Source organism: Lepisosteus platostomus, chromosome 10 (assembly GCF_059453375.1).
Source record: "Lepisosteus platostomus isolate fLepPlt1 chromosome 10, fLepPlt1.hap1, whole genome shotgun sequence".
Classification (NCBI taxonomy): domain Eukaryota; kingdom Metazoa; phylum Chordata; class Actinopteri; order Semionotiformes; family Lepisosteidae; genus Lepisosteus; species Lepisosteus platostomus.
The window spans coordinates 31,805,440-31,828,294 of NC_142620.1; the positions used below are offsets into that span (position 1 = coordinate 31,805,440).

The following is a 22,855-nucleotide window of genomic DNA, read 5'->3' on the forward strand; positions in this document are numbered from 1 at the left end:
CTGCATCTATGTTCTGCAATGCACGCATATGGGGTTATCTGGGACATACAGTTTCCTTTTTACTCCTTATATAGTTAGTAGATGCAGGAGGCAAGTGTCCTCACTTTACTCTTTGATACATTCCTATAATCTACAACATCTGGAAAAGATATGTTTAGTATAAGACAACTTCTCGTTGGGGACACTTTGCTGTAACCTGAATTTTGCTTTGAGAAATTCGGATCACAGATTTATTCATTTTTACTTTATTCAGGGAACCTAATGCCCAAGATTCAATTTTTAAAGCATATTACTGATTCCCCGAAGTGTACTCAGTGTTCCCAGAGAGCCATGGGCACATTCTTTCATATGCTCTGAGAAAACACTTGTGTTGTAGACTTTGTGAAGAAAAAATACATACTACACTATACTCACTGTTGAAGAGGAGTATTCCTTGCTTCCCTTTGGAATTACTGCTTAATGACAGCTCTTCTATTAACTTAATTGCACTACAGAAAAGGGTTTGGAGGCTGGCATTACAATTGCCAAATGAATTATTGCTCATCATTAATAGTAATCTCAATATCTTCCTTAGCGCCAATTTGGTCTTGCCTGTATTGATATTGCACACAAAGAGATATCTACGACTTAGGTTCTTGGTGCCAGTCAAGAAACTTTGTGTCTTTGGGAGTCAAGCATAGAAGACATGAAAGCATTGTTTGTCCCTCTACCATCTTCTAATTGTTTATCGGTTTCACAGAACTCCTAAGACTTTTCCTCTAGGATACAGTGGGTTTTGGGCAAAACTGGAAAAGGGATATATTCTTGGCGGGACGGGGATTAAGGGGGATTTTTTTATTTTTTTGTTGTTGTTTGAATATTCATTTTTTGTTCATTGTTAAAATAATAAAAAGTTGACCACACAGAAAATCATTATTTCTTTTAAAGGTCCAATTTGATAGAGAAGGATCCAAAATGCTCCATATACTGTGTGGTGCCTCCGGGGAAAAGGTTTATGTAATATGTACAAAAGTACTCACACCACACACTCTTCTTTTATTTTCGTGAAGTTTTCTCCCTTTCTCCCGTTCGTCCGTCTTCCAAGCCAGTCCGCAATCCGTTCTCTCTATCCTTAATCAGTCCGAGTTCCAAAAGTCCGTAAAGTCTCACAAATCCGCGCCGAATCCAAAACACGAACCGTAAACCGTAGTCCTTTATTTATTCCGTAAATCCGTTATCCTTAACTCTGTATCCACACCAACTGAACTCCACTATCTCCTCCAAAACGCATTCACCTACTGGCTTCCGCGCCGGTTCACTGTTTCCAGGGTATATGTATTTTGTTTCCTGATGAGACACACCTGTGTCTCGTTGTCTTTCAGACTGAGCCCTTTCCATCTGTGGGTCAGCTGGTGAGTATAGTGAGCAGATCATTCCTAAAATATCTGTCCTGGATGAACCTTCCTCTGGTCCTCTTACATACCCTCCCGCTGAGATCAGCCCCGTCCTCGGGCTGTCTGGAAAAGAAACAATGCATTCGCGAGAGGGAACTGACATTACCTTGCTTCTTTCCTGGTCTATAAACTGTTTGGAACTGAAACCTCTTGAAACTAAGGCCCCATCGCATAATTAGATCATTTTTGTCCATGTTCCTTAACAACCAGGTTAGTGGCGCATGGTCAGTATACTCGATAAATCGTCTTCCCAATAAATAATATCTAAATAATCCAGGGCCCACTTTATCGCAAGACATTCTTTTTCTATTGTTGAATAATGTTTTTCCGCAGGGCTTAATTTACAGCTAATATACAAAATGGGGTGCTCCAATCCTCAACTTCTTGCTACAATATGGCTCCAATCCCCGTGTCAGATGCATCAGTTTGTACCATGAGTGTTTTGTTAAAATTAGGTACCTGTTGAGACCAATTGAGATGATAAAGTCCTTTTTAGATCCTGAAAGGCCCTCTCTTCCCTTTCTGTCCATTTTATTTTTTCAGGGCAACTCGTCTTTGTTAAATCGTGCAATGGGGCAGCAATGGAGGCAAATCCTGAAATGAACCGACGATAGTAATTTGCTAATCCCAAAAATGTTCGTATTTGCTTCTTTGTAGAAGGTTTAGGCCAGTTTCTAATTAACTGCACCTTCTGTTCTTGTGGTATGATATTTCCCCTCCTAATCGTATAGCCGAGATAATTGCCTTCCTGGGTCCCTAGACAAGAAGACTGCTTCTTGCAAAACTCCCGTTACTGCTCCCAAGTGTAGTAGGTGTTGTTCCCAAGTCGTGCTATGAATTACGACGTCATCTAAGTAGGCTGCCGCAAAATCTCGATGAGGTCTGAGTATTCGGTCCATTAATTTCTGAAATGTAGCAGGAGCGCCGTGTAAACCAAACTGAAGGACCCGATACTGGTATAAACCCTCCGGGGTGGCAAACACGGTCTTGGCTTCGGCTTGGTCTTCGGCTAGGGGTACTTGCCAATATCCCTATGTAAGGTCTAGCGTGCTGATATATCAGGCGTTACCTAATCGCTCGATTCGCTCATCTATACGAGGCATAGGGTATGTGTCAAACAGTGAGACCTAATTTAATCTTTTGAAATGATTACAGAACGTTATAGTTCCGTCTGGCTTGGGTATCAGTACTATGGGACTAGCCCACTGGCTATGGGATTCTTCTATTATCCCCATTCTTAACATTTTTTCTATGTCTTCCTTAATTAATTTCCTTTTGGCTTCAGGTACTCGATAGGGGGGCAGTCTTACCCTTTTTCCTGGTTCAGTGATAATTTTATGTTGAATGAGGTGAGTTCGACCAGGTCTTTGGGAAAAAACATCTTTGTTTTGCGATAAGAACTCTTGTAATTCTTGCTTCTGTGCTGGAGCTAGGTCCCCCACGGCGATGGCACCAGTTTCTTCTTCCAAAGGGTCAGGGGAGAAGTGGGTGAGCAGAACTTCTGCACCATGCCATCTCTTTAGTAAATTCACTCTTACAACTGTAACTAAGCCTCTCTTCTCTGTGCCAATCTTTTAGTCAAATGTGAAATCTCCATTTCATCTTGCTTCCCTGGGCTTGCACAAGGCACTGGGAATAAGGATACTGCAGAATTTCTAATTGTACCATTGACTATTCCTAATTTTCCAAGCAAAACCTTTACATGATTCTTACAGAATCATTACCTTACTTTTTGTTCAAACACATTCAGCTACGTGGGTGCCAAATGTGCACTCACTCATGTTCACTACTCTGTCTGCCCAACTAATAATTGAACCTGCACTAGTATTGCTCCTAATTGGGTGATGTGGACTTGTGTGTGATCTGGATCCCGTCAGTCCTCCTATTTTCCTTCACACTTTAAATACCAGAATCTATCTAAACTGAAGTTTGGAAGCTGTTGGTTACACAACACACATGACCGTAGTAATGTGTCAGAGAAAGCTCATCTGGTTAACAGCAAGCACAGAGCTCAAGACTGAAGAATGAGTTAATACCTACCTAAGTATTTCTGTGTTAAGTAAATGCTTTTCTGAAGTATCAGCAGGTGGAAAGACTTACCTACAGAACCTATAATAGTTTTGTCTGTTTCTAGTTGGTGGGTAGCCATATACTTGATCTATTTGTTTTTTATAGGATTCCATGGTATCATAGGCAGACTGGTCTATTTTAATCTGAAGGGTTTTGCCAGACAATAATTTTTGACAATGTGTATTTCACAGAGTAATCTTCACCAATGATGTACAGTAGCTAACAATTTAATAAGTCACCCTTAAAAGTATAATGCAGGGTTTCCACAAGTTAATGTAGGGCCAGAAGGCTTTTGATTTTCTTCTAATCTGAGCCTAGAACTCACTTTTTCCTAAATTGGACACGTCAAAGCCTTTTCTTGCTGGAGATTTAAAGATACTTATAAAATCTGCTGGACAGTGTCCCTTGTGGGCCAGAATCCAATACAGTGTTACTGTGGAGCCACAATCTATCTCAGCGAGCAACAGGCACAAGGCAGGATACACGTTTAACGGGATGACAGTCCTTTGCAGGATATACACACTCACTAGCACTGAAGGAAGCATGAGCACAGAGAGAACATACCAGCTCCATGCAGAGAGCATCCCAGGAATTGAACCTAGGATTTGAACACTGTGAAACAGCAATGGCACCACACAGCCTGATTAGCTAAAAAATTGGTGTGAAATAATTTAGCAAAACAACAGGAAATGTAAGGTGTGAGAAGTGAAATCATGTTTTATAATGCTAAATAGAAATAAATGAACTCATGAATGAACAAACCCAATTTTTCCAAGTTTAGAACTGTTAAAGACATTAACAAACTCCATTCAGGGAATTTGACCTGTTGGATGTAAATTTACAACTGTAACAAGATCAACATATTTTATTTTAAACCTCAGTTTATCAGCCCATCTTGCTTGTTTTTAACAGACCTGTTATTTAAGAAGTTATAAATGTTGTATCCAGCATACTGTATTTCTGAGAAATAAAAATGTCACAGGACTGCATTTCTGTGTTTGATGGTTTTATTTCTAAATGTAGCTTCACATTACAGGAAAAACAATATGTATATTCTAGTTATTTTATTATTTAAAACATTAGATTACTGTATACTAATATTAAAAAGTATCTTACATTAAAAAGTGGTAGTGATCTACTGGTGAACACCTAAATAAAGGAAAATAGACTAATTGGTTCTTTGGGAATGTTCCAAATCACAGAGCATCCATGATTCACCAGGGACACTTGTATCATTTCATTTCAAGATCACAAACGGAAAACCAGCACTGCAGTTAATAGCTACAATGTGCATATCAATGCTGTGAAAGATTAAAGCAATACAGGGTCATGTGAAAGCTGTTCACACCCATACCCAAGCAGCAGAATATACTGTATAACTGTCACAAAAAGAAAGTAGTCAACCTTCATTGGAATGCTTTCTGTTTTATTATGAGCATTTCACATCCTAATTAATGGTAAACCGTGCCTATGTGATTAAAGACTTGTCATGAGTGTCTTTGTCCTGTGTAGTTTTGTTCAAAACCCGATGTCATGGCCACTGCATCTTGAAATTCCCAGTAGGGTTCAACTAATCTGTTGTTTGCTAGCTGTTTGATTTTTTATATGTATTGGTTTGCCACAGGGTTCGAAAAACCTAAAGACAAATTCCTAGTTCTACATTCTTGAAGGAACACAGTCTAAAACAAGAAATAGTGAATACATAGATTTCCTTTTATTCTGTGAAATTTTATTCTATGAAGTTTACTGCTTAGCTAAGATGAGGTACATTTTATTGTTAAGAAGTTTATTTTCAGTGAACACCTAGCTAAAGAATTATCAAATTTGTTCAACCTTTACCCTATGATATTAACTTTTTAAATGTTTTTTTAAAAAGCTTTGGTGAATGTTTTTTTTTTCAAAATTGAAGAAGTGTCTAAAATATAAAACCGTATTTTATTTAACATAAAATTAGACCTACAGTAGTTCAAGTAGGTAGCTGCATCAGCATGCGTAGGCTGCAAAGTTCTATTAGTAAAATAAAGGTTTATTCCATGCTGAAAAGAGAAGAACACAAACAAGTGTGTCACAGTTGGGTGAATATGTTTTTGGCATAATTTTGATTAATTGATCACACATGTCTCACTGTGAGATACTCATGTGACATACTAAATCACCTCATTAGTAAGAGAGTTCATCGGGCACAAGTGATATAACCTGCTTAATGTCAGATGTGCTGAAAATTAAGAACAAATTATGTAGAAAAAAAACAATACACCCCACTTAGCAATGAAACAATGCCTTTGTGTCATCAGTATCTTGGATGCTTGAGTAGTAAACTATCTGTTCACATTAGTTCACAACTTTGTAGAGTGTTCACAGCCAGCAACTTCTAACCTTGGTAAGACATGATAGCCAAACACTGTCTGTTAATAATAGGTCTCAATTTGTGCGAGGAAATCAGATCACATGGAAAAAACCCACACGAACACAAGGAGAACATGTAAACTCCATGCCATTAGCACTGTAGGTCTGGAATTAAATCAAGTGCTGTGTGCCAACTTGCTGCCTGGACAATTATCAGTATCAAATTGATGGAAATCAGTTATCAATTTTGCAGGAAAAGTATTCTAAAATTGTGTAGGTTTCAGTTTGTTTTTAATATTCATTAATTTAATTAATCTTTGTTTGCTCATACTGGTGTGGTGAGGACCATAAGCTCTTTCCTCTGAAAGACGCACTATTTAGAGCTAAATGCAAGCTCCGCAGAATCTAGAGGAGAGCTGGCTTTGCAGAGTTGCAGCAATAGAAGCAGTGATGTTGCACTCACTGTCAATGCTGCAAGATCATAGATGGCATTACTAAACAGCATGTTGAAGAGACTGTGGCAAACTCAAACCTACCCAAAACTGACAACTTTTTTCTGGGACTTGAGTGCTCTGGTGATACATTGGGACAAGCTCAAATGTGAACATGAATGCCTGGAGTACAGATCACAGAAGAAACTGTCCTCTGAACACCTCTATTAGTTACATATGTATTGATAGCACACATTTATAAACTGAAAAAAAAACTTTCATAAAAAGTAGCAACGACCACTGCGGAGCACTGAAAGTTTCCCATTCTGTCCTTGAAAATGATATTTTATATACAATATAAATATACAGTTCCAGAAACAGTTGAAAGCCTGGGCTGCTTTCATTTCACAGATTTCTACACATATGTATAGACAAACCCCAGGAAGGATACAAAACTTACCATGTAATACAGAGAAATTCTAAAACTGTAATTAAAAGCTAATGCAAATTATGTTTCTGGCAGATGTATGAACAATTAATAACAGAGCAAAAAATATTTTCCTTGCTAACCACTCCCTGTTCTGTACTGAACAACATGTAACAAAGAAATCAAGAGAAAAAAATAATAACTGTTAGGAGACAGAAATGTAATCGCTTAACACTACCATGCAAATGTGTCTGACAAAGAGTTAAATCTCACATTAACTAACTTCTTGTAAACTGATCTTATAGACAGGTCTAGTTTGAAAAACAATTTCAACACAGGGAAGTTTGAAGCATCTTGTTTGCAACTCTTGCTATCGTTGATTAGATTAGTTAATCTGCAGTTCAGGGCATGGTAGATAAAAGTTAAAATATACTGAAAAGATACTTCATTAATTAGGAGGATCTCTGTCTCATTGAGGCACTCAGAGCTTCTATCTCTGGGTAATGAAATACTGTTCTTTTCCCAAATCTTATATTAGCAGTATAGTTAGTCTGAAGCCCTTATAATGAAGCCCTTTTGTAAGACGCAAAAATAAAAAAAAACATTTTGGCATGTCTTACCTATATCTGTTATAGTTATAATGTGCCTACGTTAGAATACATGTGCACTAGTGGAAATTCACTTGGATTTTGCTGTTTCAGTTCTTCCACTAGATGTCAACATAGAGCAAAACAAAAATTTGTAATACAAGTCATATCGTATATTGCTGCAACTGCATTGCTGAAGAATTGTTCAGAGTTCAGAATTTTAAGAACGCAGGAATACACATTAAACACTGCCTTGTTTAGCTTGCAAGTACCTACCATCTCTATAAAGGAGTCCTTTTTAAAAGTGGAAGTATTTTCTTGCTAATCAGTGTAAATTCTACAGGTCATGATGATGATCTGCTTTTATTCACATTATGTGCCAGGGATACATTTTTTGTTTTTAATCAACATACAACTTTGTAATTAGCCTTCTGATCTTTAACTACTGAACTGTTGTATTTTTTAACACAGATACCAAACAGGCTTGTCACCTGCAGAACTTTTATCTGGCTTCAAAATGAAAAACGTAAAAACACAACTTGAGGATTATTATTATTGTGTACCTTTATACTGCTACACACAATTGGGAGTTCGAATGTATGCATGTTATGAGCATCACCAATTTACTCAAAGCCAAGGAAAAATTATATAAGAGCATATGAAAGGAAGGCATTTGGCCCATCTAGTTAATTTGGTATTTAGTAGTCAATTGATCCAGAAATGTATACATTTGTTTCTAGGTACTCCCAAAAATCATACTTCCTTAACCGTTTGAGTAAAGAAATGCCTCATATTCTCTGTTTTAAATGCACTTCCATATAGTTTCCACTTGTACCCTTTGGATCATGTTTCACTGTTTAGTCTGAAGAAATCTGCTGGGCTTACCTTCTCAATGCCTTTGAGAATGTTGAATACTTGTATCAGGTGCCCTTGTTATCTTTTCTGCTGAAGACTAAAAAGGTTCAGTTCATTAAGCCTGTAGGACCTTCCCTTAAGCCCCATAATGTGTTTGGTTGCTCTTACCTGGACTGATTCCAGATGGTTTGAAACAACCCAAAGTGTTTTCTACTATTTGAAGAACTTTGATTGTTATTACCACTGCTTAGTTTGAGTGAAAAAAAATGGTTTGTCATTGAGTTATACACATAATTAGTCAATACGCACCATTGTAATTTTGTAGCTAATCCATTACATTTCCAATCAAATCTAATCGACACACTGTCAATTAGTGTTCCCCATCATTAAAAATGATGGGTTCCTCTCTATGCAAAGATAAAAGGCACCTTTCTGCATTATGAAATACAAATCTATCGTGATTAAAACAAAATGACTAACATTTTGGTAGAAGATCATCATATGTTTTTTCATAAACTAGGTAAAAGACTGAGTGAAATGAGCAGAATAATGCTAAATGAGCTCCGTGAAGGTGGCCTACAGACAGCACAAATGATGAAAGCCACCTCATTCATTAGTGCTACGTTTGTGCTGGTTTGTGCCATTTCCAATTTTGTTTTGAAGTTCCATTATGAGGTACCTGGGTCAACTTAGTGCATAGTGTCCCCTTTAAAAAATCCTGGTTCTGTTTCACATTTATGATTTTGTTACATAAGAAATATATAAAACAATGGTTTTGTGATACAGAAAGTTGCTAATCCTAACTTTTTTTAAATACGTGGCTCGAAAGATGGGTTGAAATTTTAAACAGCCCTTGATTTACATATGAATTTAAAAATGACACAATGAGAAACCAATTACTTCTTCAGATTTTTAAAAAGGACACTGCCACGAAATATTGAGACGTGCTAGTTAAAGCCTCTTTGTAAGAACATGCAGTTGTTTGCTGTTGTTTGCCTTTTAAGGCTACATCCCCAACTCTTCTGTTTAGGGTATGATAATGGTGACAATTTTAATTTTCCTGTTCACACAAACGCACAGAAGATACTGGTATTAAAAGCAAAATCAACCCCCACCCCCTACCTGGGCAAACAGAGAAAATTGCAGAATTGTTTATGTTGTACCAGTAACAGAGCACGTGAACTCGGTAGATGGAGTCACAGGAGGTCAAAGTCACTGTGCATGATAACGCGATCACCTGAAAAACAAGGCACTATATCTTTGGAATGAAAGCAGCACAAATGCTACTTTTAAGGGCACAAACCGGCATAAACGCAGCATTAAGGATAGAGACCAGTCCGGTTCCCCTACGATGTTGTAGGGGGGCTGGTCAAGGTCAACCTCTGAAAAAGATGACGTTATATCTCAGGAATGAAAGCAGCTGGAAAGTTACTTTCATTGGCACAAACATAGCACTAACAAATGAGGTGGGATTCATCATTTGTGCTGTCTATAGGGGGGGGGGGGGCAACTTCATGGATCTCACAAAATGTATTCAGACTTCTGCAGAGTAACCATCTATCAACTACACCTCCAATTATCAAATATTCCTGGTAATTAAACTTTTTAATAAAAAAGATTGTTAAAAACTATATATTTTGGGTCCCTATATATTGTAGGTTTGCTTTGCACATCATTAATTGTGCTCATTTACAGTGAGTAAATTTAAGTACAGTTGAATGAAAACAAAAGTATGAAAGGTTGATTCTAATTTAAGATATGTAAATCAGAAAATGAACACAATAAATCAAATTAGTTCCTTGCTAAAAGGATTAACAGGAGAGTTTTTCTTTATAAAATAGGTATTTAGATTGGGTAAGTCTAGACTTGGAACTCCAAACTTCATCCACCTGGCAAATTCATATCACAGACTCTATTTGTGTTGACAGCAGGTCTTGTTAACTCATGGAAAGCTGTTATACTAGGCTATTAAGCTGGGTGGGTCAAAGCTTTGATTTAATTTGAACTTTTCTCTGTTTTATTACAAATATGATAAAAACAAAATCTTCTAGAATACAGTATATTGTTATAGATATGTTTTTATATATTTTTTATATATTTCCTATCTATTATCTACTTCTATAGGAACAAGCAATAGGTTTATTCAATGCTGAAAAGAGAAGAGAGGAAACACAATGTTTTGGCTGTGAAGCCTTCTTCAGGTGTGAGGTACGTCCTTTATAGATACGTAAAGGAAGACAGGATTCTAAAAGACTCTAAAGCCCTTTTTACAAGTATATACATCTAGGCCAAGAAAACAAAATTATATTTGGATTGCTCAAATCCAATTATTATATTATATTATCCATTATTTTTGAAAAATGCAATTAGCACAGAAAGTCTTTATAGGACCAACTGATTAGATTGCAGTATTTAAATAGGTCTCAACCCAAGCAGAAAAGTATGGAGTTTTAACTTTGTAAACATAAAAATGATTTGTAAGATCACATTGGCCAGATAAAACTTCTGAATTAGACTGTAACATTAATTTTCTGAAGAATGATATATGGCATTTATTTATATAACATATCAAGAACAACCTGTCCTTTTATTAGTGCTAACTAAAACGTTTTACACGAGAAAGGAAAACAAAAAAGGAAGATGTTTTTTAACTTTCACCAAGTAATTGAAACACTTATCCGGCAAAAGGGGATAGGGTGTGGATCCAGTCTATCCTAGCAAGCAACATACACAAGGCAGCACACACCCTAGAAGGATCACAAGTCAATCATAGGGCAGACACAGATAAACACACCAGGACATATTTTCTAAGAAGAATTAACAAACCAGCGTGTGTTTGCACTATGGGCAGAAACCAGTGAACCCTGTAAAAACCAATGTGAATGCATTGAGAACATTAAAACTCTACATGGATAGCACCCCAGGTCTGGAATTGGTCCCAGACCTCTAGCACCGTTAATCACTGCGCCACTGTGCCACCCCAGATAAACAAATGCGTTTTGCAAAAAAAAAAAACAGTTTTTTTTCAAATACAGAATATCAAGCAATGCCACAAAACCTGAACCAATATGTTTAGAAATAAAGTTGCTGAATATATTTATTCATCAGTGAATATTGATTAAATTTTCTCTGTTAAAAAGGTATCTTCTTCTTCCTTTTAATAATGGTGAGCCTAAGTATTTTAATACTAGACAGTAAGCAAGAAAATATTCTAACAAAACAATGATGTTCCATTAACTTTCTACCATTGTTCTAAACTCAAGAAAATGTTGACATTCTTTTATTCCACAGACTTTTACATTCTAAAGGCATATTCTAGTCTTGCTGAAAAAATCTTGTTTTTAAAGCAACAAAACAGTAAAATCAGGCAAGTATTGTTGCTACATTCCCTCAGAACAGTGGCTCTGAGCACTAAAGCAATTTGAGAAATGGCCTACACAGCCTACTGATAGCAGACAACAGGAGTAAGCCGAGCAAATGCCAGAGAGAGACAGCCAACCAATGAGAAAATAGCACAACATAACTCAGTGCTCAGGGAGGGGCTTCCTTTCTCTGCACCACACTGTTTCAGAGATAGACAATCTGGATAGGAAGCCCTAGCAATACATTATCTTACACCACAGTGAAATTGTAGACATACATTTTAAGTATTTGAAGTTTTTTAAAATCTTTTCAGAATTAATCTTTAGTCATGTGGGTGTACAAGAATTATATGTTTTGCTGAAGCAAACTCCTGTGGATAACCTCTCTTGAAAGCTGAAAGTAGTAGCAATAGCAGCTACAGCTACAGCTCTTGGAGGCTGCATGTTTTTTTCCCCACCTCGCATTGTTGTCAAGTGGAGGTAGGAAGAAAAGAAGAAAAAAAGAGGAGGGCCAGATCTCTGTGCTGGGTAGATCCTTTTTACCAATCACAGGGGTTACCCCACCTCCCAGCTCTTCTGTTTTCTGTACTAAAAAAAGTGCTAAACTGAAAAATTGTAAAGCAGCTTCTGTTTTTCCAGTGAAACATTTTCTTCGTTGAAATGCTAGTGCTTGTGCTTTTCAAATGCACAAAAAATGGACATTAAAAGAAAGATCTGAGAATGGTTTTGTTGTAAGGATATCCTGGCAGGATGGTTCTTTGAGAAACTGTTATTTTCACAGCTTGTTAAACACCTGTTTTTGCCACATGCAATCCTAAAGGAAAACCAATCTCACAAAACAGCTCTTTTATTCTCTGACCTCACAGAGGACTGGTTTTCTCTGGAAGAGTTACAGACCAGCAGGTGCATGATCATGTCAGATGAAGATTGTCGTTCACCCATTGGCCTGGACTGCTGCAGCTGTTGTCAGGACTTGGCCAACGGGTGTGAAGTAGTGGCCGGGGCTCGCGGCAACAGCAACCTGGGCAGTCCAACGGTCACTAACTTCCGGCAGCTACGGGACCAGCTCATGTTTGAAAACCTAAACACAGACAAGCTGAATAACATCATGCGTCAGGACTCCTTGGAATCGGTTGTACGGGATCCTTGCTACCTGCTCAATGAGGGGATCTGCAACAGCAACATCGATCAGACAATGCTCTCCATCCTGCTCTTCTTTCACAGGTATGCCATTCCAAAATAACCACATTAGTCTACTCACCTGCTGTGGTAAATAAGACAAATTAGCCTTTATTTGTGTCTGTTTTAAGGTCATTACAATTTTGTCTTAGAAAGCACATTTTAAGTCATGTGATTCTATAGTTTAGTAAGAGAAGAGACTCAGTAATTTTCTACAAGAGTTCATGGCTTTTTGATTTTAAAGCTGATGGAACGATGTTGCAATTTTTTTCCCTAACCATATATATTGTCTAATTTTGTGAATTAGATTTGCTTATTGTACAGCAAAGATTTGTAGCTATTCTTACTATATAGTTAGGCAAGCAGGTTTCTTTTCATCACTGTCAATGATAGGGAAATCTTTTTTATGAGACTTAACACAACAGTAAATCAATGGCAGAACTTTGACTTTGTCTGAAAAATATGATCTCCATTGACTGTCAGATTTCTTAAACTGCAATTTAATAATTGTTTTTTGTTTAAAATAGTAATGCAGTGTTTATAATTCACAACACTGGGAAAAAATTAACAAGCATCTTAAAAACACTAGTTATACCATATGGTTCTCTTTATGCTTTCTTTTGTATATTTCGGAATGTAACTGTAGTGGTTTAGTGTATCAGTTTTATGGCTCATTTAGTAAGTAGTGCAATTTTGTTCAATTTCAAGATACTGTAACTGATTTCATCCTAGCAAGTTGTGTTACAGTTTGTATTACATAGTATTTGAAGAGAAACTAAAGCTGCATATTGTCTAGATGTGTTGGGACAAGTGCAATCCTTATGCAATCTGTTTAATAAATATGAAGTCAGATCATTTGTACACTTATTACGACCAAGTGTATTAAAAAGAAACATCAACAAAACCATTTTTAAACAATGGAATATCTATGTTAACAAAAGAAATCCTAAGTACCTGAGTGACATAATTATCATGTAACTGCATTTATCCCTACATAAACAATATGTATAGTAAACACAACATAAAAACAAATACACTAAAATACATACTATAGTATGGCAAACAGAAATATGATTTCAGAGAATATTTGCTGATACAGAAGCTGCATAATTTCATGTATCACTTTCCTTTAAATGTATCTTGTTTCCCTATATTTTCTGTTCTACCATAAAAATACACTGACTTGGGTCACATGAGAAAACTATGATGAAATAATAATAAATCATACAGAGAACTGATGTTCCATAAGGAAAAAGGAACAGATCACAGTCTAGTCCACACTTTTAAGCGTCAAACCCAGTAAAGAAAAAAGTTTGTTTCTTTTATGTAACCAGTTTAATTCATTTTAGCAGCCTTTCCACAATTTCTTGGAAAATATATAATAAATGTAATACTAAATAAGACTTTCCCCATGAAAAAAAATGTATACAATGTATATTGTCTCATTTTATTCATTCGTTTTTATTAAAATGTTGATGGCCCATTAATTTATAGACTTTATTATCTGAATTACCTTTCTTTTATATAATCAATTGTATTTTTATTGTTAGTAAATCTTTATGTATGCATTCTGCTACATGCCCTGTAGCAAGAAAATTATGTTCCACACTACAGAAAGAAACACAAGAGCTGTCTAAGCTGAACAGTACTCTCTCATATTTGACAAACCTTAGTTTAATTGTCTTGCATAAACAGTTAAAAAGATAAAGTTTGTTTAAAATGATGTGCAAACTTTATACATGGTGTGGTGCCATAGGGGTAGTTGACAGGTGGTAGTAGGGCGTGGTCAGGCTCCCATTCTCCCCTGTTACGCCCCTTTATAAGCTCTTTTAGGTTCCTTATCTTTATTACACACACTCTCCTCCAAGAGTAGTGATCACATTGATGCCCTCATGGGGGTAACAGCATACATAACTCCATTTTCCATTACTTCTGGGCCCTTTAGCTTCAGAGTCTCAAGTTCACCAAGTTCATACTGTTGTCCTCATTGCTAGGAACCTCCTGCTTCCAGACCACAACACGGAGCCTCCTGCTCCTACTCCATTAGGTCACTGTTTCATACTCAACCAGTGCTTTGGACTCCCACATCTGCCTCCAGCCCTGACATCCTCTTCCTAACGCCTCCAGGTTGTGTTACACAGACACAAACTACCTACATCACCAAGTCTCTTTGGCACTACACACAGTGCCGAGACCCAACACACTGTCCTTCTCTAACACACCCACACTCACAACCTCTCTGGCGCCTCCCTCTCACCCCCTTAGGTTATGAACTTACAGCTGCCAGTGCACCTCACATTGTGCCCAGACATCACCGTGTTACACCATGCAGCTGCCAACACACCTCACTGTGCCCATCTCCCAGAGGGTGCAGCTAGATAGACCCCACTCGCTTTCCCGATACCAATGTATTGCTAGAGGGAGGGTTACTCTACCACACAACCCACTCTGGTCCACACACACTCACTAATCAAATCACAACTCACTCATACAGCGGACACGACAGCTCTGCTCTCACACCCTAGCAGGATGCTGTCCCTTTAAATCTTTCGATGATCTCATAAAGCTCCGTTTCTTGTATCAGTCGCATTCCAGACTGACGTTTTCACTCTTTTCCTCTCAGGATATTCCTGTCCACAATCCCCTCCGGAATTGTCGTTATTCTCCACACCTTCATTGGGTTACTACAGCGGCTGTTCCAGTCTTTGCTCACACATGCTGTACATGGCTGCATGCCCTTCTAACATCGCCCCGACTAGTAGCATCTCACACCCGCTAGTTATGATTCAGCCCGGCTCTCTCACAGCAGAGCCTCCGCATTTGTCCTTTCACCACTGCAGCGACAGCAAGGCTGAAGTCCTGATTGATTTTTTTCCCTCCAGGAAGTATTTCTTGGTACCACTTCTACACCTGCCGTTCATTCAGTTAATCATGTCAGGTGTGGTTTCCCCCCAAACCAGATACTCCCTACTTTGCACCACAATGGACAGGTTAAATGTAATTTAATCATGTTATACCTATCTAAGAAAAAATTATTATCATTTTGGATTATTTTTTTAGGTTTAAATATTGGAGAACTATTATCTTAGATCTTATCTTACATCCAAATTTCATTTGACTGCTGCAGACTATTTTGAAATGACACCATCATTGTACAGAGATGTTTTGGTTGCTTAAACTTAAGTATACCACTTATATAATATGGTTTCAATTTGAAACCTCCTCTGTCAAATGCCATCTCTCTGTGTTTTAGAATTTCCCATTGATGTTTGAGGTATAATTACTTCCTTATGAAAATTTAGAATAGAGTAAGGTTAAATTAAGCTGTTTTACTGACAACAAAATAAACCAGACCAGTCTGCACTTATAACCTGCATGGTGGGAGGTGACACGGTAACCAGTTCTGACTCCCATGAAATGGGTTGTCAAAGACCCTATGCAAGACGGTATAATCCAGAAGAGTTTGGAGAAGGACATCAGGGAAGGCACAAAACAGTTCGGAGGGGAAACCGGGGTGCAGTCCAATATCCAAATCCGGGAGGTCCATCCAAGACAAAGACAGTGAAACAGGGAACGGGAATGTGGAACCAGGAACAAGGAAGATTAAAATAATAATGAGGCAAGGTGCTCCAAGCTCCGGACTCAGAGGTCAGGATGCCATGGTAAAGCCTATGCCATCAGGCAACTCCTGTGCCCGGTGGTAGGCGGGCTACCGGGCGTCCGTCTTCCAAAGCTGAGCCCAGATCTTTGGTGACGTCGGGCTTAAATAGGGAAAAGGGAATAGGAAACAGCTGGGGCAAATAAGGCTGGGGAACACAACGAAAAAGGTAGGAGCCTCTAGAGGGGGGATGACGATCATGACAGCAGTGGTGTCACATAGAACCAAAATTCAGCACAGGAAACAGTGTTTTTAGTATATTGTCATTTCCATTTTCTAAAAATGGTTAAAAACAAAATGTAACTGATAAACTTCCAAAAACCTAATTTAGTTTAGTATAAAGTGGTCTCTTTAATGCTTTTGTAAGATGACAATGAAAAACAACACTACAACACATATATTATTGAAATGAAATGTCTGCCACTTTTGTAGTATCTTTTTAATTCAATAAATCGCTTGCAACTAAGTGAATAAAAACAAACAGATACTCTCTTCTCCTTTCAAAGCCTTAAGCTTTAGTTGTGCAAAATCCGTATATTGTGGTTGATATATCTGTCACCAATCCTAAATGTAAAACACAAATACGTAAGATATATTTGATTACTTAATTGTAAAAAATGACCCAATAATAAATTTTCTCATGTAAATAAGTATGCAAACCTTTGGATTCAGTAACTGTTGGCACCTCCTTGAGCTGAAAATATCTCAGCTACAGTAGATTAGATTGCTTCAGTCTGGTGGCATTCAAGGGTTTCCTTCCTTGAACACCTTGCTTCAGGTCTTACCATAATATTTCAAAAGGGGTTTAGGTCTTAACTTTTGACAATCCAGAATGCATTTTTTCTTCTTCAGCTATTCCACTATATGTTTAGGATTATTGTCATGCTCTAAGATTCACTTCTGTCTCAGCTTGACCTGACACTCCCCCATGGTTTTCTGATACAATGCTGAATTTATCAGAAAGCCTTCTGTTTGCTGAGGCAACAAAGCAGCCCCAAACCATGATACTCTATCCACCGGTCAGGATAAGACTTTTGTTTCTGGAAGACAGTGTGTAGTTTTTACCACGTTTCTCATTGTAGCAAAAAAGTTCAACTTTTGACTAGCATATATTCAAAGAATATAGTGAATATTTTCCATTTGTAGACTATCTGTCTGGCAGTGGATGTATGGACCCTCTAATGGTTAGAAATGGTCTTGTTACCCTTTCCATACTGATGAGGAACAGCTATGTTTTATTCATTTTCTTAAAACTACTTTGGAATAATTTGTTTCACTTACCACTTATAATTTTTGACTTCACTTATAATTTTTGTTTCACTTCACTTAATGTATGATGAATGCCAAACATATGAGGTTTCTCACCATTACATAAGAGAGGACTGTCCAAACTCAGTCCTTGTTTACTTATTACCCAACCATTTAAACAAATATATTAAATTTATTTTAATTGTACTTAGTAAACACTAGTAAGAGTGTGTTAATATTTCACACACACTGCTTGTTAATTATTCATTTATTTTTACTTTATACACCTGTAGCGTCAAGGCTCATTAAAAATACAGGAATTAAGTTTGCTGCTCCCTTGCCAGTCCCTCTCTCCTTCATCTCAGTGGTGTTGGATATAGAGAGATCATTCCATTTGGTTCACATTTAAGGTGTTTTCCTAGCTGATAGAGTGTCCAGATAAGGAACAACTCCCAATGCTGAGACACATCAGCCACCCTAATAAATTGTCATCTCTGGCACCTTACTGTCTGGGTGATTCCATGGGAAAGTCTCATCCCAAGTTGTTGGGCATCGCAGCAGAAATCTCTCCCACTTCTCTCCAGCCGCAACAGCACTGCTTGACACTGGACCAGAGAATGCCGATTGGACACAGCAACAGCCTGCCACTGTTCCTTTGTGTCCGTGGGAGATCTAAATCCCCACAGATTGGATGAGTATTCAACCTTCTGCATTACAGCCCGAGAATTTAATTGTTACCTCAACCACAGTTGATATCAATTTTATTCCTATGAGTGATGTACTTGCTTTTGAGTATCTAGTGTAGAAGTTGTAATCCAAGTTCATTTACGAAATGGTCTAAATGAATGATATTGTAACGCTTACGGCCGACAGGTACTGTGTAAGAGCTGGCTTACCAGAGTGGTGACGTCGCCGCCCTTCCCTGTGATAGCAGGACTACAGCTACTGGGCTGTAGAGAGATCTCTCTTTGGCTCACCGGGCTGGGTCCCTGTTGAATGACGCGGGAGTCCTGGGTTCGAGCCCCTGTCAGTTAGGGGCCGACCTAATGCGGCAAGGGCGCCTGCCTGAGCCCCCTTTGCGTTACATTGGTGTCAGAGTGGGGTGGGATAGCCCTTCGCCGGGGACAGCGAGTTAAGTGGGGGAGAATGTAATGCAACGGGGGCTCTTGTGGGTGCCCTTGCCGCATTAGGTCGGTCCCCCACCATCGGTGGCTCGAACCCGGGACTCCTGCATCACTCAGCAGGGACCCAGCCTGGTGATCTAAAGAGAGATACCTCTAGTCTGTCAATGCTATTATTCTAATTACTCTCTAATTAATAACACATGTTTGTTTGACTGAGTTTGACAATTACTTTCTTTACCTGATTTAATTTGGTAATTAATTAAAATGCACCTTTCTGTTGCCTAGAGATTGTACATGTCATTTATTTTATTGTTAATATTTTACTGTGTCCTGCCTTGGGCCCCTTGGCTGGCCAGGACAGGCTCTGACTCACCTGCGACTCTGTATTGTATGGTAAAGTGGATTGGATGGATTGATGGATGTTTTATTGAAGTGTCTGTTAATTAAACACTTTTTGTTGTTGGTTGTTGCCATGTTGGGAATTCAGGAATTATGAGGAACTGAATTAAAAAATTCATTGCAGATCAACATTATTAGGGACTGGGTTTAATATAAGTGCAGAATCTAAATAATATAATAAAATGTCTCCAATTGTATTATAAATAATTCTCTTGATTCCTTAAGTTTTTGATTCCTTAATATATGCAACTAAAATTGTTCTAGTTTTAGTTTTCAGAGGCAAATATCTGGAGGGGGGATTGCATGTGCTGACATGTTATATCACTTTACATCAGACCAATCAAGCTTAGCGTGTCTGAAACATATTTCTCTGTATTCCAGTCTTAAACATTAATCAGAATTCTGGTTTTGCAATAGTGCATGTTATGATTTGTTTCCACTGTCTTTTTTCAGCTATACATGAGATCTACCTGAGGTGAAGCTGAAAGGTGCTTCCACTTGTAGGACCTGACCTGATCGTAATCATAATATTTGCATAGGGAGATAGACACCTTTGTTATATGTGACACTCCAGGAATACCTGAAAGGCAGGGATAACCTTATCAGAAATAGTCATTGTGCCATGTATGGATTTTTTTTTTTGTATAGGCTCTAATGCATTTGCAATGATCACTTCTAAACACCTATTTATAATCAAAATAGAGTTTTGGATCTCTTAAAGAACCACTACTAATTACATTACACTAGAAAAATACTATATCCAGCAAAATACCACAGTCTTTTTCTCCTATTTCCTGATTTTAATTGGAATAATTTAATTATAAAACTTTTTCTGAATCAGCTGTCCCTAACAAATTAGAACTTGTAATTTAAGCACATGTATTTAAATATAGCTCAATAAAATGGGCCAACTCAGCTATTAATGAAATATGCCAATGAAAACAGAACATTAAAATCCTGGCACATTTAAAAGAACTACCCCAGTTATAGCAATTTTGTCCAGTTTACTCACATCACGTCCATAACTTTTACATGAATGTCTACATCAGGAGTGCAATTATATACCTGTAAAAGACCAAGCCATGAAATGCTACATTGGTTTAATGTGCTTTGTTAAATGCTTTATGTTATGCTGCACAATGAAATCTATATGCTAAGGCTCCTCATAGTTCCACAATATTTAAAATCTAGTGATGAAGAACCATTACATAATGCAGACAGAATTAAAGCAGAAGGGAAACATTTTAAAACTACATGGGTCAAAAAGTAACTGTCCTCTTAATTTGTATGCGCCTGCACATGAAATCAAAGTCTTGGTTTGACACCAATTTCTGCACATAGATTATGGGACTCTGACGCTTTAAAATGTCAAGAATGTCGGCAGGGCAGTTTTCTTCATATCAGCTTAACTCCTGGTTCGCAAATAATATTCTTTAAGACGAACACAGCCTATATCAAATCTTCATTTCCAGCAAAAAGTGGTTACATAAAGTAGGCAAATGGACAATTTTCCTTTTGTTCTCAGGAAGGCCCTGGGGCTTTGGTCTGGTGTTTTCCAATAAAAAGCTGTAGCATTGAGCATGCTGGGTTTTGCTGGATGAATGCAAAATGGAAATGGCCTGAGTTTGAAATTTAAATTTGGCATCTGGGATCCTTTATATCTATGCAAGTGTCCATGACATAAAAGAATCATTCATCTGACAAATACACCACAAAGGAGCAATACCTGCTTAGGTATCAGATGCTTTTATTAGGCAGTGTCTTCAAGACAGTTATCATTCATTTCAGTTATGTAAATAACACTTCAGTCTTTACACAACTCACACTTCAGATGTTGCCGAAAACTCCCCAGCTCTGTCTCTGAAACGAAAGACAAATGATCTACACAACAAGTAGGTGCACAACTATGATTCAACTTTGATGGTCCATTTTGCTCAGATTGTACTGATGCAAAGAGGAGGTGAAAACTGTAGGCTTTGACTGTATTCTGTTTACTTACTAAAGTGCTTAAAATGGTGAATTGATACAATTTTAACAACTTATCAGCGGTTTCCATAAAAGGTAAAATGCTTAATAGCTAAACCCTCAGGATATGGTCGACAGTTATACAATATTATATGTTACAAAATGTGGGACAGGGTCATAGAAGGAGTGTACTTTGGGCCTAGATTTTTGAGACTCTTTGACCTTGTCTCTTTAAATATTTGGAGTTTCTTGTGTAGGGGACATGGAAACTACATATGCCAAGATGCCATGGGGAAGTGGCCTGCTTAATTCCTGTCTAAAAAGTCTCAGATATGAGGGATTAGCTGTCTGCTTGATGGCGTTAAAAGGGTGTGGCAAAAACAAGTCAGGGTCTTTTGTTTTTTAGAAGGATCAAAGAGTTAGACTGGGTTTTGGTGTTGATTTACTTTGGTTGGAAAAAGAACAAAGTGAGTATTATTGGAGCTTTTGGTGTTTATGTTATGTAGGAATCTGTTTATATTATTCTTCCTGAATGTGGAAACTTGAGCGTGTTTTTGGACACTGTTTTGTGAAAAACTTGAGGCCAAAGTACTTTACTATTTTTTTCTCGGGAAGTACAAGGTTTAGGTCATGGTTGGTTGTGACCCAACAATCTCTGAAAGCATCACGTATGTCACAGCTTTGTCCGTCCAAAAAGACTGTTGTATTCAGAGAAATTCTTTTTGCAATACTAAAAGAAAACTGGAGGTGCACAATTTCCTGCCATGTGAGCTGGTATAAATTAAAACCTGTGCAATGAATGCAGCAAAATAGCTACCACCACAGCAGGTCAGAGTGTTCATGATTAATTTAAGTATTCTAACTTGTGATGTAATGACAAAAATGTTTAAAGCTGCATATATACATTTCAATACACCTTAAAAAAGGCTCTCACTTGGGACAGTATTTCACAGGTGGGTGGTACTTCAGTAGAAAAACCTAAAACAATTGAATTGCTGTAATACAGAATGTTGAATACTCATCCAATCTGTGTGGATTCAGATCTCCCAACGACACAAAGGAACAGCAGCAGGCTGTTGCTGCGTCCAATCGGCGTCCTCTGGTCCAGTGCCAGGCAGCCCTGGTTCGGCCTGAGGCGGGGGGGAAGGAGGGAGAGATTCCTGCTGCGACACGCTGGCAGTGGGCTCTCTGAAGACCAGCTAGTCAGTACTGGCTTAACTAGCAGAGACTGTGCACATGGAAAGTGACTACGGCTCCAAGCAAGTCACACTCTTTAGACGGGAGGAAGACCGGTTCGTTCCTGATGTAGTGCTAGTCCTGAATACTGATATTCAGCTGTCGACAGTTCCGACGGTACTTCACTCATTGATCAGGCAAGCGTTTGCGGTGGGTACTGACAGTTCACGAGGCTTGTTGCTGGGCTAACCTCAGGCGCCAGAGATGACCATTTATTAGGGTGGCTGGTGAATCTCAGCCTTGGGAGCTGTTCCTTATCAGGGAACTCAATCAGACAAGAAAACACCTTAAATGTGAACCAAATGGAATGGCCTCTCTGTATCCAGCACCACTGAGATGAGGGAGAGAGAGACTGGCAAGGGAGCAGCAAACTTAATTCCTGTATTTTTAATAAGCCTTGCCACTACACCCCTTATATTTATATAGTACTTATCATCCCAAAGCACTTTACATCTGCTGTTTCATCTATCACTCAAGTGCATCACCCATCCAGGTGACACATAGCAGCCATTATACACCACTACACTGCTGTGTA

General features: G+C 38.1%; 1 protein-coding gene and 1 long non-coding RNA gene across 3 annotated transcripts in view; both read left to right on the forward strand.

The window, feature by feature from the left end:
- Positions 1-22,855, forward strand: part of LOC148653647 (uncharacterized) — a 333,862-nt gene that overhangs the window by 122,685 nt on the left and 188,322 nt on the right. The gene's annotated exons all lie outside the window — the stretch shown is intronic.
- Positions 11,724-22,855, forward strand: part of tsc22d3 (TSC22 domain family, member 3) — a 119,526-nt gene continuing 108,394 nt past the window's right edge. Inside the window, exon 1 of one of the 2 annotated variants that reach the window (XM_088648931.1) lies at positions 11,724-12,735. In XM_088648931.1, coding sequence (XP_088505057.1) covers positions 12,419-12,735 — 317 coding nt within the window. In that variant the 5' untranslated portion in view covers positions 11,724-12,418. The remainder of the gene's footprint in view (positions 12,736-22,855) is intronic. The other variant, XM_088648930.1, reaches the window with a different exon arrangement.